Here is a 14469-nt window from a genome sequence, read left to right on the forward strand (position 1 = left end):
GAGCAACACACTGTGGCACAAAGATTATCATATGTCGAGTGAAACTTAACTTTTTAGGACATTTAGAAATGAATGTACACAAGTCCCTCTGTGACGGTAAATATTTAAATTCATACAGTTATCTAAACTGTTAAAGTAGATAGATTAATATTATCCTTTACCGACCTTTTTTGTACAGTATGTGCTAGTAAGTGTGCATGAGTAAGACCCGTCTCTAAAAACAGATCAGGGTTGCTTTGCTCTGCAAAGAAATACATCCAAGCCAACTATACCTCTGATGGCAGAGCAGTAATTGCCATGTGTGTAAGGATCCCAGTTTATTCCCGTCTACATGCCAAAGTGTCCTTGAGCCAGACATAAAGCTAGGCCTGTCTCAACAAAAATGTTGCCGACTCATTGAGGTCAGCAAAAATGACGGAGGTCATGTCCATATATTGTAAGACTTTTCCCATGTGGTTACACGCCTGTTTGTTTATATAATAATGTCACCAACAATTTTAGCCAATATGATGCCTGAAAAAACAGCAGTTTTTTCCCTGATAATTTTAAGACCTGGATGCAGTGTCTAAGCAAAATGAATAAAAAAAACTATGCTAAGACACATTTTGCTGTCATTTCAAGGTGAATTAAGAGTTCATTGTTCTCTTAAAGGGTGTACTTGCATTATTGTTGGATTATCATTAAATCAGTGGCATAAAAGTCTTACAATGACATTAATATCATTTTTGCTACTATTTCTTTTAGTCAGTTAGTTAGTCTCTTTTAGTTATTGTGACAGGCCTTTATAGAGCCCTAGACTGTTCCCATTTAAAACAAAACCATCTGCAAAATGAATGTAATGAAGCTTAATCAGTGACTCAGCAAGCGTAGGTGAATTTATGTTGAATAACCTGCATGTGGCTGCTACATGTTTGCGGTGCGTAAGGGCATAGGTTTCATCTCAACCTTGGGTGGGACACATGAAACGGGGTTCGGGGGTCCTGCAGAGGAATATTGTGAGCATCAAAAACTTAATTTCCTGCATTCTGGTGAACTTTAATGCACTTTTTTGCATTTATTTAGGTATATTGCATCCACCTGAAATCTACATCCAGGGCTGTATGCAGTTTGTCAAGTCAATTGTTTTGGAGTGACTGCTCTACCATGTGAGCTAATGGGTGCCCATGATCTTTATTTTCTTTCTAGTGAATTACTGGACCCTCTTCAAGCCTCTAAAATTTTATACAAAATAAGGGAAATCTCTACATTTAGTTAAACTGTGCACAACTGCTGATGAGGGGTTTCATGTAGACATCTTTTTGTATAGACCATTACCTGAACTGACTGTGAACACTTTTCTGATAAAAAAAAAAAATAGATTTGGACATTTTGGATTGCCTCTCATGAAAGATATTTATGCATTTAAAGTGCAAAGAATGCATGAACAAAATGCAGATTGTATCCTGGGATGTTCACATTTCTTCTCAAACTTAATCAGGATTTCCTCATCTGTTCCATACGTCACTTATCACAGATGTGTAACAAAGAGACGAGAACACCAAGTTTTACAAGATTTGATTTATTAACTATGATACAGATCACATAAGGCCTTGCTGTATACACCATTCCCATTGAGACATATTACCATACTCAGCAAATAATGACAGTTTTTTTGTTTGATGTTATCTTTTCACTTTACAGTACTTCATTTTTTTTTATTTATTATTTTCTTTCCCCCATTATCTCTTAATATTTTTTTTTTATCATCTCTTAAATAGTGAGAGTGGTGGAGCCCTCTTCCTTGGTTGGGAAGAAATCATGCACTATACTGGGCTGGTCTCTCAATCGTTCACAAAAAATTGTTAAAAAAAAAAAAAAAAGCTTTGTATTTTTTAATTATTAAAATAAAACATAAAAAGAAACTTTTTTTTTCTATCACCACTGACTAAAGGGCCAAGTGTTAGACCCCCTAACATACCAATAAACAACCATTTGAATATAGTTTTGCTTGTTTCTCATTTTAACTTAACAGACATCTGTCACCATTGTTGCAAAAAAAAAAGAAAAGAAAGAAAAATAAAAGCAATGCAGCCACATATTATCGCTGAACCAAAGTCACATTTTTAATTCAATAGTTCTTCTAAACTGTCACTTTGCTTCCCATCTCTCCCTCGACCCTTTTTTCCACAGTCTTTGGCTGCCTCACAGTCAGTTCAGTATTAACACATTGATATACACAGGGAACGCCACTGGCCGGCGTTCACACACAAGTACCAGTGGTCACCCCTCCTTCCTCCCTCCGTCTCCCAAATAATGATCCCATTCACCCGTTCGCTGTCTGTCTTCCCTCCCTCTCCCCAATCTCTCCTCCATCTCTCTCACACTTTCTCCGAGGATCAGTGTGTGTAATCTGGACGAGCTAACAGGGTTACACAGCGGGGTAATGACCGCAAGGAGAACTGCATTCCTCTCCTTCACGTTTATTTGGATCACGCTGGTGTCTGGCTGCCTGCCAAGCACAGCTTGCTAGCATGTTAGCTCAAACACACACTCTTAATTCCTCTATCCTCTAATCACACACACACACACACAAACACACACACATACACCCATACACAAGGTAAATAGGTAGTGTAGACTGATAAAAGCTCCTTTAAGAGTTCAGTGATTGGTTAAAAGGTTTTCTCTTTCTCCTTTTGGGCAGAGAGGACAGTCTGGGGAGACATGCAGAGAGGCAATTCAGTGTCAAACAGAATAAGTGACCTTGGCAAGCATCTGCTTAACATTAACACACATAAGTTGACATGCACACACACTTTCTCGCAAAAACACACACATGCATGCGCGCGCGCGCGCGCGCGCACACACACACACACACACACACACACACACTTCAAAAGCTGCTTCGATCAGGGCTCAGCAATTCTCCTCAAGCCCCATCTCGCTGGTTTCTACGGTAACAGCAGGCTGGGCTGAGGAATTCTGTGATGCTCCGTTCCAGTCATGCAGACGGATGAATGGACTGTCTGTTCTGTCTGCTGTCTCTCCCAGACCCAACTGTCTCTCTTGGACTAGGAATGACTCGGGGATGTGGTGGCATAACAGTGACAGCGGGGGGAGTCTGCTGTAGTGGTTATACTCTTGTAAACTGTATTTCGAGTCCACAGAGAGCAGGTTTGAGTCTCCTTTCCAAAAGCATAACGCTGAGTCCTAAGAGGACAGCATGCTGAGGCGTGGAGCTGTGGTGACCAATTATTTCCAACAATAAAAAGCCTCCCCTCCTGCCTGTCAAAGCGTGAGCCTCGCTTCCAGCTCTTACTCTCTGGCCCGTAATGCTACATTGTGCCTCAATCTCTTCTCAATCTTCATTTCCTTCCACTCAAATATGGCATCTGGGAAGTGACATGCACTGCTTTACAAAGGGCTGAGTGCTTTGGTGAAGTGGAAACTAACAACAAAAGACAGAGAGGCAATTTTAATCACTGCACGTCTAATCAACTGCAATAAAACCACATGTGGCTACAGAGAATCTATATAATCTCAATTAATTTGTACCAGATTTAAACTGCTGTTTTTTATTTTTACATTCCTACACTGCATGAGCTAATGAGTTAATGTTATCTGATACACAGTGATGAAAAATGATAACAATTGTACCTATAAGAGAATCTAACACTACAAAAACCACAGTAGGAGAATGGTGCTACGCCCATGCAGCAGTGGAAGTGAGGTTATGGCTGCGATACCCATTTCTTCCTCTAGATGTCAGTGGTGTGCTCCCAGAGAGAGAGAGAGAGAGAGAGAGAGAGGAGGGTGGACTGACATAAAGTGAATAGTGGCTGTCATGTCATGGCAGCTCCAATTTAAAATGTGCCTTCAAAGTGCTCAGAAAAGTGCTTTTTGAACAAGGTCCTCACTGTGGATGACTGCAGCGCCCAACTCGCTCGTAAAACCGCCACAGCGTGAAAAAAGCGACATGACAGGCGAAGGTCCAACACTTGAAATATTCCCACTATCTGCCTAATTCGGGGAAATTCAGGTAAAACAAAAAGGCATGGATATGTGCGCACACAGACAGATAAGACAGTTGCACAGACACTTACACACAAGGCCACTCACTGAGCGATAAGCCTCTGTGTTTCCCAAGATTAGAATTTTTTAGACCAATTCATGTGTTTACAAAGACAGGGCATGAGGTTGAAGTTCAAACCAAGAGAGAGAGCAAAGAGGAGACTGGGAGGAGCCTTCCCAGAATGCAAAGCGTGTTCCCATAATCCTTTGCTCCAATTTGCTGCCTAGAGGATCCAGTCGGTTTAGATTTTTTTTTCTGTGCTTGGCATACTGCCTCAGCTGAAACTGAATTTGTCTGTGGCTGTGTGAGGGGTTGATAGATAGGAATGTGTGTGTCGCCGAGGACAGAACATCCTGTCGGATGAGTGGTAACACGTGTTTCTTGCTGTACAGTGGCGAAATAAACAAACGTGTGCAGGACTTGCTCTCTGCTCCACTTTGTCCCAGCCACAGCCTCCCAGGGTCGGTACAGTAGGTGGGTCAGATTGCAAAAAAAAAAAAGAACAACAAAAAAACATGTGCCGTCCACCAAATTTCCCAGCACAGTTAGAGGCTAAGTGATTGAGGAGAATGGTTGTCGGAGGCACACTGGCCACTGGGTGTTTGTGTCTGTTTTTGTGTGTGGTGAAGCAATCCCAACAAGAGTTCACATTCCCCTTTCTGCTTTCCGTCCCTCCCTGAGTCCCTTTAACAATTACTGGCAACATCTCACTCATTAGTGTGTTTGTGTGTAGGTTCTCTATAAGGCAAGGAGGGCAGGTCTAGATGACGTGAGAGACAAAGGGATAAAGTGGCGAGGAGAGAGAAGGATCATACTGCCAGTTCAGAGGCTCTTCCCCTTTTCTGCCTTGTGTGTGTGTCCGTTTTTCTAAAAGCAACGGAGGCTCAAACACCCCCTTCTTCTCCCAAACATGTAGGTTTCTCCCTGTACATACTGCATCTCACTCAATCTCCCGACTTCTCTTCCTACATCCTGTTCTCAATTTCTTCAATTCCTTTCCAAACTTCAAAATCTCTTATTCTAAACCCCTTAAATCTCTCTGAATCTCGTTATCAGTCTTTTTTTTCCCCTCTTTTCCTTGATCCCTGGTTCACAGCGTGTGTTGTTCCGTAGGGGGGTGAAGGGGGTGCAGCGAGGGCGGCAGCAGGGCCGGGAGCGGGGACTGGGGAGTAGGAGGCGGGGAGTGGGGTGGGGACTGATGTTGATGGTGGTGGTGGTGGTGGTGGTGGTGTTGGTGGTGGTGGATGGGAGGGCCGTAGTGTGGAATGACAGGAGGGGTGGCTGGGAGGACGTAGGGAGTCGGGGACGGAGTCGGCGAGGATGAGTAACCCCCGGCCATGCAGGAGTAGGCCGAGGTTCCTCCCCCAGAGGAGAGTGTCGAGGTGGGGGAGCCTGGGAGGCCGTCGACCAGCAGCTGATTGTAGAAGAAGTACGCGCACTGGTGAATGAAGCTCTCGATGATTGTCTGGTAGGTGCGGGTGGCGGTCAGAGCATCCATGGTGGTGAAATCTGGTCGCATCAGTGTGGGCCAGAAACAGATGGACAGGTTCTCACTGGTCATGAGGTTCAGCTTGTTGTGCTGGCTTACCCTGCGCAAAAAAACAAAAAGTTAATTTAGCTGGCCACAAATCATAACCCTCTTTTGAAAACATTTTATGAAACGGCTGCTTCAAATGGTCTGCTGCTGATTAAAAACTGATGGTGCCCTTTAATCTCTTGGTCACATACGCTAAATAATACAAAGATTTTTGCTTCCAATATGTCATGAAGTGGGCTTTTTAAACATCAGGGTCTCTTTTTTCTAAAATGGTTTGATAGAGGAATCGATTCAGGTGTATACTGTGTCCTGAGGGCTGCAAATAACTTTCATTTTCATTATTGATTAACTTGCCAATATGTTCCCCTATGTCCTTGGTAAGGCTTTGTTCAGCCAACAGTCCAAAACCCAAAGATAATAAAGCAGAGAACAGAAAATGGACCAATAAAATGTTAAGCATTTGTGTTTAAAAGTTACTTAAATGTTTTATTGCTTAACAAAACAGAAGCAAATTAATTTCCCGGCATTCTGACTAATCAACCAATTGTTGCAGCTCTAATGTTTGCATTTTGAAAAAATTTAAAAAGAATCTGTAAGCAGGGCCACACAACTTGCTTTACCCGGGGACCACTTTTACAAAATGACTGGAGGCCAGGGCCAAGTTAATAAATATTTAAGACATTCAAAAATTTAAGAGACATGTGTAAATGAGATAAATCCAGTCACAGGAGTTTTAATAGGATTTGAGTACATCCATTTCAAAAGTATCATTTATTTATCTCAAATTTGTCTTGGGACCTCTTGAGGGTCCTGACCCACAGGTCGGGAACCACTGATCTATATGACAGTATAAACTTAGACTACAAATACTACAGGGCATTTTTGAAGCACAGTAGTCATCTACATACAAATAGAGATTAAATCACTGCAGCATTAACATAGATCATGACTCAACCTGCGTAAAACAACCTCTGTTCTGTCAGTGTGCTAGTTTCAGTGATGTCACCACTAGGTCACTTGACTGGGTGACCAGCGGTGTAGTCAGCAGGGCTGTCAGAGGCTGACTCTGACCCCGTCACTCACTCACTTGTTCAAGTGGCTGATGACATATTTGAAGACCTCGTAATTCTCCTTGGGGAAGCGGCGCAGTATGTCCTTCATCGTCTGGAAGCGCTGCTCCCTATCGTTGATCTCTGAATGGTGGCAGAGAGACGAAAGAGGTTAGAGGAGGGAGGAAAGTGGCTGAAAGAAAAGATTAGGGGAATCTCTGGAAAAGATGTCAGGGGAGTGAGAGTTAAGATGAGGAGGGGAGGAGGGGAGAGTACAATGGAGAAGAGGAGAGTTTGAAGAGCATAGTGAAAGCAATTGGACTCAGCTCTCAAAAAATCTGTGCAGGACACAGTGATTTCATCCTACAACAGTACAAGTTTCACACATTGCTGTCACAAAGACATGCACAGACTCCAAACTACAGTTCTCAAAAAAAAAAAACAACAAAAAAAACAACAATCTCCTTACAAAGACCACACACACATTCCAGAGGAGAAAAATACACCCATCACAATGTCCTACAGATTGCAGCAACTCACACACACACACACCCACCCACACACACACACACACACACACATACACTGGGCGTGTTAAGCCTGATGGCAGCGAGTGAGTCAGAAAAGCTGACATCACCAGCTAACACAGTTCATCCTGTGTGTATGTGAGCGAGGCAGAGAGCAGCAGTGGGAACAGCAGATGTTCTCGTCCACATCGCAAACATGATTTACAATCAGAGAATTTGAGTTTGTATTCCCACAATGAGGTCAGTGTGGATCAAAAACACATTGGAGGCGTAATGACTTAACACAGCCCTGGTTCCTCCTGCTGTACATCCATCATCTATAATCAAAACTTAACTTCCTACAGCTTATTTAAAGTAACGTCACCATGACAATATGCGCTAAAATACACACGCCCAGCTTTTTCTGTATCCCTCTGTCTCTCCAGCTCTCAGTCTGGGTGTCAGCAAGAAAGCTAAAATTCTGAGAAATGCCATTTTCAACCCAATGAACGCTTTCTTGTCTCTAAACTCCACCTCACTTTTCTGTTTTCACTCTCTTTTCCTCTATTGTGGCACAGACTGCAGGAGCTTTATCAGGTCTCTGTCACGGCTGAAGGGTCTCGCTGGGGCCGTAAAAAAAAAAAAAAACCCACACACACACAGCTCGGTGAGTGACAGCAGCCTCGCGGCCCGGGGGTAAATCTCTCTGGCGCGATGCAAGACTAAGCTATGCCTTAAATCTCCATTCCGACAGATTACAGGACACAAAGAGAAAAAGAGAGGCCGTGGGGAGCGCAGGAGCACCCTCGTTTATCTAACATATGACTGTTTTCTCATGACTTCATCCAGAGCCCGTTACCCATAGTGCTCCTGCATCCCTCCATCATATGCAATCATCCCCACATCCTCCTTCCTGAAGCCTTAAATATTCTCTCCTCCATCCCTTTTTTCCTCCATTTCCTCACTGAGTGGCAAATCCAATTCTCCCCATGGATGGATTTGGATTGCAAGAGTTTTGCTTGTTAGGTTAAAGAAAAGTTACAAAGACGGGAAAAGGATTTAAGGCAGAATCCAATACACCTCGGGTTTTTGTGAAGAACTCTCCCCCACATCCCCGTGCCCCCACATGCCCTCACACCAGAGCCCCGGGACTTACTGAAGGCCTCCACCAGCTCTCCCTGCATGCTGTAGGGCACCAGAGGATCAGGTAGCTCAGAGAAGAAGGCCTTCATGGCTCCGGCTACTGTGTTCATGGTGAAGTCTTTCTCCACCAGGTCCAGGTTATGGTCTGGAAATAAATGAAATGAAAAGTAAAGTACAAAACACAAAATCACACACACACACACATATATATATATATATCACAATTTATATGCATACAGTAAATAAGAGAGATGAATGCTTTGGAAATGCTGACTCAGCCATAGACTGGGCTATGAAATCAAACATAGCATGAGGCAATATAACTGTCAAGAGATTATGCTATACTGTGCTGATTTTTTCACAAGGGTAGCTGTCTGGAATATTGCCATTACAAACATAAAAGGAGGGTTGAAAAAAAAGGTGAAAAGATGTCTCAAAATTCACCTCTTCTCCATGCCTGAGACTTTCAATTTCATATTTCCTGTGCTTTTTTGAGTTGTAAAATATCCTTGAATACAATGAAAAGCTGGTCTATTATTATTATTTTTATTATTATTATTATCAGCCTGTCTGTCTGTCTAATTGAAATAAAACTGCACACATTCAACAAGACAGCATGGAGGCTTGACCAATCAATGAACAGGAGTGTTTTATTGAAATAATGGAGTTTTATATGAGTTTTGCATCAATGTGATTTAATCTCTGATATTAAATTTTCCGGATCAAAAACTGACACGCTCGTCTGGTTATTGATTTCCCAAAAAATGTACTAAATCACAATGAGATATTACAATGTAAAATTACACTCTTGTTATAGGGTTTTATCCATATTGCCCGCTTATAATTTATTGTTGGTGGTTGTTTTGCATTGTGCACACAACTTGTACACAAATCTGCACAAACAGGTCTGTTAAATTCATCATTTAATCAAAGTCAAGAAGCCTTTTACTGCGGGAAAAGGCGTCTTTTCAAAGATCTAGGTTGTCTATGCAGTAGAAAGTACACAAAAACTTTTGACATTGGTGCTATATGACCAGAGAAAACAGCGAAAAGTACAAGCTTTTGTGTTTTACTACAGGAAGCTACCATTACTATATCTGTTTGATCCCTGTTTGATATTATTTTTAGCCTCCGTTTTTGCAGGAAATGGTATGGTACCCACTTACTGTTCACAAATTCTTGTATTACAGCCAAACAGTGCACTAAAATATGTTTCTGAAGACATTTTAGGTTAAAAAAAATGCATTGCAGTAGCAAAATCTTGGTTTATATTTGATCATCAATGCCTAATTTCACAGTTTAATTTGAGCTAGTTTGAGAGAGAGAGGGAGCGGCAGATTTCTCTGTCGATCTGTTTCTATAGTCTTTGTGTCTGTGGTGGGGGGCATTTGAAAATGTAGAAGTACAATCTGTAGTTTGAGCGATAGCCCGCGAAAATCATCATCCTGCGGATTTGAGCTGACAGATGAGCAGGGAGATCTTGGCACTGTTAAGAGAGAAGAAAGTTTACCGGAATTAATTTACTTATACTACCCAGACTGTTATGATACAAAGCTGGTTGAAAATCGGGCACAGTACCACTTTAATTAGTGTACCTAAATAAAAGTAGTATGATCTGTAGACAACTGTAATGTAGTTTTGAGCAGAGAGAAACAGCTTAGACAGCCAGACAGCAAAACCACTAGAGCACCGTGGTGTGTGTTTGCGTGCGTGTGTGTGCGTGTGTGTGTGTGTGTGTGTGAGCAAGAGACTTAATTAAAAAAAAGCCATTTTCTGATAACTTTTTACTTTACAGAGGTGTAGAAAGAAGAGAGGCAAGAAAAAGTAATACAGATACGGTTAGTGAGTTCTTGAACAGTCTGAGAAGAGCTCCCATTTTGAGAGTTTCCAAAGTGTTGTGCTTCTGATGCTGCTTTCTGCTGTAATGAGTTCTCTGAATCTTCAGGGGGCTGATGAAGTGCCATCTTCAGTATGGCTATGAGACACCTACGCCATAGTTTCACCTGTAATTGTCTTGTCCCATTGGCCGGAGGCGTCGAATGATTCAATGTGGGGCTTCAACTCTGATTACCTGAGTTGGATTTAACCTCAACCAGGCATGGACGCACACTTACACACTCTCATACACAGGCCATCTCGCTCTGCTATCTATCTCGGCAGCGACATGCTTCATTAACCAAACCAATCTGGAGGTAATTAACTGCCCACAGCAGACAGACACACGCATGGAGACACACATTGAGAGAGCTTGTGCAGGCACATGTGGGAAACATGCACAAGCACTCAGGAGCAGGTAGAAGATTGAGGAGGCAGCTCTGCAGTCTAAAAGGAAGCGAAGGCCAATTCACTCTGTAGAATTAATACTCCCTGGTTAATTAAGGGGATCCAGGCTCGTTATAGATAGAGGCAGACACGCACACTTTTGGCCTTTTCTTCACAGTGTACGGTAAGTGTACAGCTGAAGTGAGAACGAGCCCATGAACGCTTGTACGTGTGAGCACTGCCAGCAGGAAGTCACATACCTTGGTCAAATTGCCGCTGCATGCTCTCCATTTCAGCCTTGTTCCCGCTGACCCTGTAGATTCCCTCTGTGCTTAACCCTGTCGGAGAGAGAGCGGGAAAAGAACATTGTTAGCTTGTCTTCATGTTTAACTTGCAACTATTTATAGTAGCTAGTCAATCACCCTCAAGAACTTTTTGATATGTCACGATGAGGAGCATAGATGCACTCTGAAGGGCTGAAAAAGAAGAGCTAGTGCAGGCCGCTCTAATGGCTTCTCCCTATGTCCCCTACCATCTAGACACACTATTAGCACTATTTATTAAACCCATAAAGCATTCCTACAGGGCTGCTAAGAGTCCACTGGTGCGCTGTGACAAGCTGAGGCTACCTTAGAAGCCGCACAATTGAAAATGACTGCAGATGTCATGCGCTTTTCCTCTTGCAACTAACTTAATTCTAAGGAGGATATTTACTGAGGATTTGCTGCCTTTCTTTAGACACTAAACACAAATTGCGTCTATATTTGCTAAAGGGCCGCACTGAGGTTTTGTGGAAAAAGGAGGCTCAAATGTGCATGTTTTAGTTCTTGTATACCAGATTTATTTCTATTCAGAGGTGCAAAATATACCCAGTGACCAATGAAGCAGAGGAGGCTGTTTTATTGAACAGACACTTAATGAGACTGCCAGCACACTGAGAGGGTTATAGACAACTCTGGTCTATCTACTAGTTTAGACAATATAAACACTTTAGAGGCAGCAATAAAAAACACAGCAGCAAATTAAAGAAGCATGTAAAGGTGACTTAACAAGAGGTCTTCATTTATCACTATAATAATACAAGACAAAGAGCAGGAGTGTAACAGTACTGTTTTTCATCCTATTCTGCTTTCCTGTTTTCTCTCTCGCTTCCTGCTTGAATATGCATTTTTCCAGACTTCTAATGGCTCACAGCAGGTGCAGTCGAGTGCGATATGATTGAAGGAGCCAATTTAATACTTATTTAGAAAGCTTGTTGGATTTTATTATCTGTTTACAGTAATAATCCATCCTATTATAATCTAATAATCTAATATAGCCCACAGTTTCAAAGTTTTAACAACTAACAAAAATCTCCCAAATTGATTTTTATAACCCTGTGAGGCCTTTCCAATTGTTGAGCTGACAGCCACTGACTGAGCAAGCTAATATTTTCGCAGATGCTGTATAATATTCTTTTTATGGTGAAAAAAGGCACAATAGCAGTTTCAAAGCTGTTCGCCCTTCAGATATTTTAAGCTCAGCAGCTGAAAACACTTATAGAAAACATGTCTTCCACAGCCCAGCATCAGATCTTGTTTAGCATATAATATCACATATATTATTCTTTCTAAATACTCCCTCAACTGAATTTAAGAGAGTTGTAAAGCTGGAACTGAAAATGAAATTATTTGGAAAATAATATACATATACTTTTCGATACTGTAGAATAACAGAATCCTTAAAAACGAATGCATTTAATTTAACTGAAAAACATGTTTTACAGCCATAGAATGTATAAATAATGGCTGTAGCTACCGTGACTCTCACTCAAGCAGCCTGCTCTTAAATATACGTAAAAGTGTATACTTGGAAGTTATAAAAAAATGTACCCCTCGCACAGTTGTCATGAATGTTGAACTTAGATATAGAGACCAAATCCGTTTTCTGTACCGGGCTATAAACAAGTTAATTTCTGCCATAAAGTTGGTCATTTTAACATGGGGGTCTGTGGGGATTGACTCATTTTTGGAGCCAGCCTCGAGTGGTCATTCTCTGAACTGCAGTTTTTGGCACTTCTTCATTGGCTTCATTTTTTCAGCCTCAGAGGCTGCTGCTTGGTTGCAGCACTATGGAGAAACATCTGGCCGTCCTTATTGAGTCATGTGCCACCCTTGTAGGCTAAGCAAATACAGCCTTTAATCTTAAATTTTCGCAATAGCTCCAAGTACTCAAACATAGAAAAGACAAACAACCAGGTCACAGCAGGACAGAGACAGAAAGGAAATATACTTAGATAGCTGGTGTGAGTGAAAGCTTACTTCATTTTCCTCCATTAACAATTTTTTCCAATATATAAGATAAGGTTCCACCTCCCACCCTAAAAATTCTCTCTCCGTTCACACTTTGGTGGAGATTCAGGGAGACAAAGAGCAATCCAGAGGGAGTGAGGGAGATTGGGAGTGGCAGAAAAAAAGAGGGTGAGATAGAGAGAGAGAGAGGCAGGGAGGAAATGAGAGAGCTCTCAGTCAAGGCATATACAGCATCGATCTCCTCCTTCTACCAATCAATTATCCACAAAAGCTTTTCTAGCCAGACACTCGGAAAACAGGGATGGGAGGACAGATAGGGAGAGGGGAGTAGTGTAGCTGCGGTGGTGAGGAGAGGGTGTGAGAGATAGAGGCAGACAGGACAAGCACCCAAGTATGAGAAAGATAGTGGGGGGTGAGGACGCACAGGAGTGAGGGTCAGGACTGATGAAAGAGAGAATGAGAAAAAATAAAGGGATTAAGATAAGGAGGGATATATAGAGGGATAGGAAATGTGTTCAAAACAACAAAATGCATCAAAGATGGAGGCTGCATGAGATTGGAAGAGGAGCCACGAAGCATTGGGAGGGGATAAAGAAGGCGAATAGAGGAGTTTTTGCAGTGATAGCTAGGAAAGGTGAGCTCTCCGAAACAAACAGCAGTGTCCTCTTCCTCTGGGGTCAAACAAAGCACCAGCGCTTCAAGGGGTCAACATATATATATGAGCACATGGGGCATGCAAATGTTGTTTTTTCTGCAGCCTCTAACAATGGGCCACATGCAGCAACATTCTCTTACATCTCACTTATATTTTCTCTTAATTTTTCTTTTAAGAAACACTGTGTGATGCTGTAAACGCCATATCAGCAGTATAGGTGAGGGAAGTAAAGGTGTTAATACCACACTGTAAAAATTCTCTGTTACTATAAAAGCCCGGCATTGAATTTGACTTTAAAAGGAATAATTATCATAAAATTAGATTTTATGATATTTTATATTTTTTTAAATGCAAATGTGCTTTTGTTATTTTGCAATTTGTGGACTGTGAAAATAAGATGTCTCTTATTTTGGTAAGCATGCTCCCAACTCAGAAAATTAGAGTAAGAGAGAAGAGTAAAAATAAGAATATTTGTTTGTATACGACTTCTTGCATGAGGCCCAATGTCTTCTTAAGCCCCGGTAGAAAGTTCAAGTTTAATAACTTCCTACTATTTTAAGCTATGAACCTATACTTCAGAGCATATTACATTTGCAGTTTTCAGTGCTTATACACTGCAATACAAGCCATCTATGGTCACTTCACAGGTTCTAACAACATTCAAGAAGGCAAAAACACACCTAAACCTGCAATCACACAAACTCTAAGAGCCTGATAAATGCCCCTGCAGTTAGCGGCTGCGCTCCTGCAGAATGCTACTGTCTGACAACACTCCAGCTGATCCCACATCAGCCCAAACCCAGCGGCTGATTTCATAGTTCACCATGAAAACAGGCGGTGGCTGGGTGCTGCCCTTTACGTCGCTATGGAGGCTCCTAAGGCCAGCAGATATGCCGCACACGCTAACACACATTCATCACCCCGGCACCCGTGAGCAGAAACACACTGTGGCTACCAAAAGCCAGAGCTGAGGAG

At 42.0% G+C, this 14469-nt stretch overlaps 1 protein-coding gene across 1 annotated transcript in view; it reads right to left on the reverse strand.

The window, feature by feature from the left end:
- Window positions 1-2831: 2831 nt before the first annotated feature.
- Window positions 2832-14469, reverse strand: part of arhgap35a (Rho GTPase activating protein 35a) — a 28030-nt gene continuing 16392 nt past the window's right edge. The window contains exons 3-6 of the mRNA XM_042487309.1: window positions 10809-10886; window positions 8300-8431; window positions 6676-6781; window positions 2832-5640 (exon numbers count right to left, since the gene is read on the reverse strand). Coding sequence (XP_042343243.1) covers window positions 5142-5640; window positions 6676-6781; window positions 8300-8431; window positions 10809-10886 — 815 coding nt within the window. The 3' untranslated portion in view covers window positions 2832-5141. The remainder of the gene's footprint in view (window positions 5641-6675; window positions 6782-8299; window positions 8432-10808; window positions 10887-14469) is intronic.

This window comes from Plectropomus leopardus, chromosome 5 (assembly GCF_008729295.1).
Source record: "Plectropomus leopardus isolate mb chromosome 5, YSFRI_Pleo_2.0, whole genome shotgun sequence".
NCBI lineage: Eukaryota > Metazoa > Chordata > Actinopteri > Perciformes > Serranidae > Plectropomus > Plectropomus leopardus.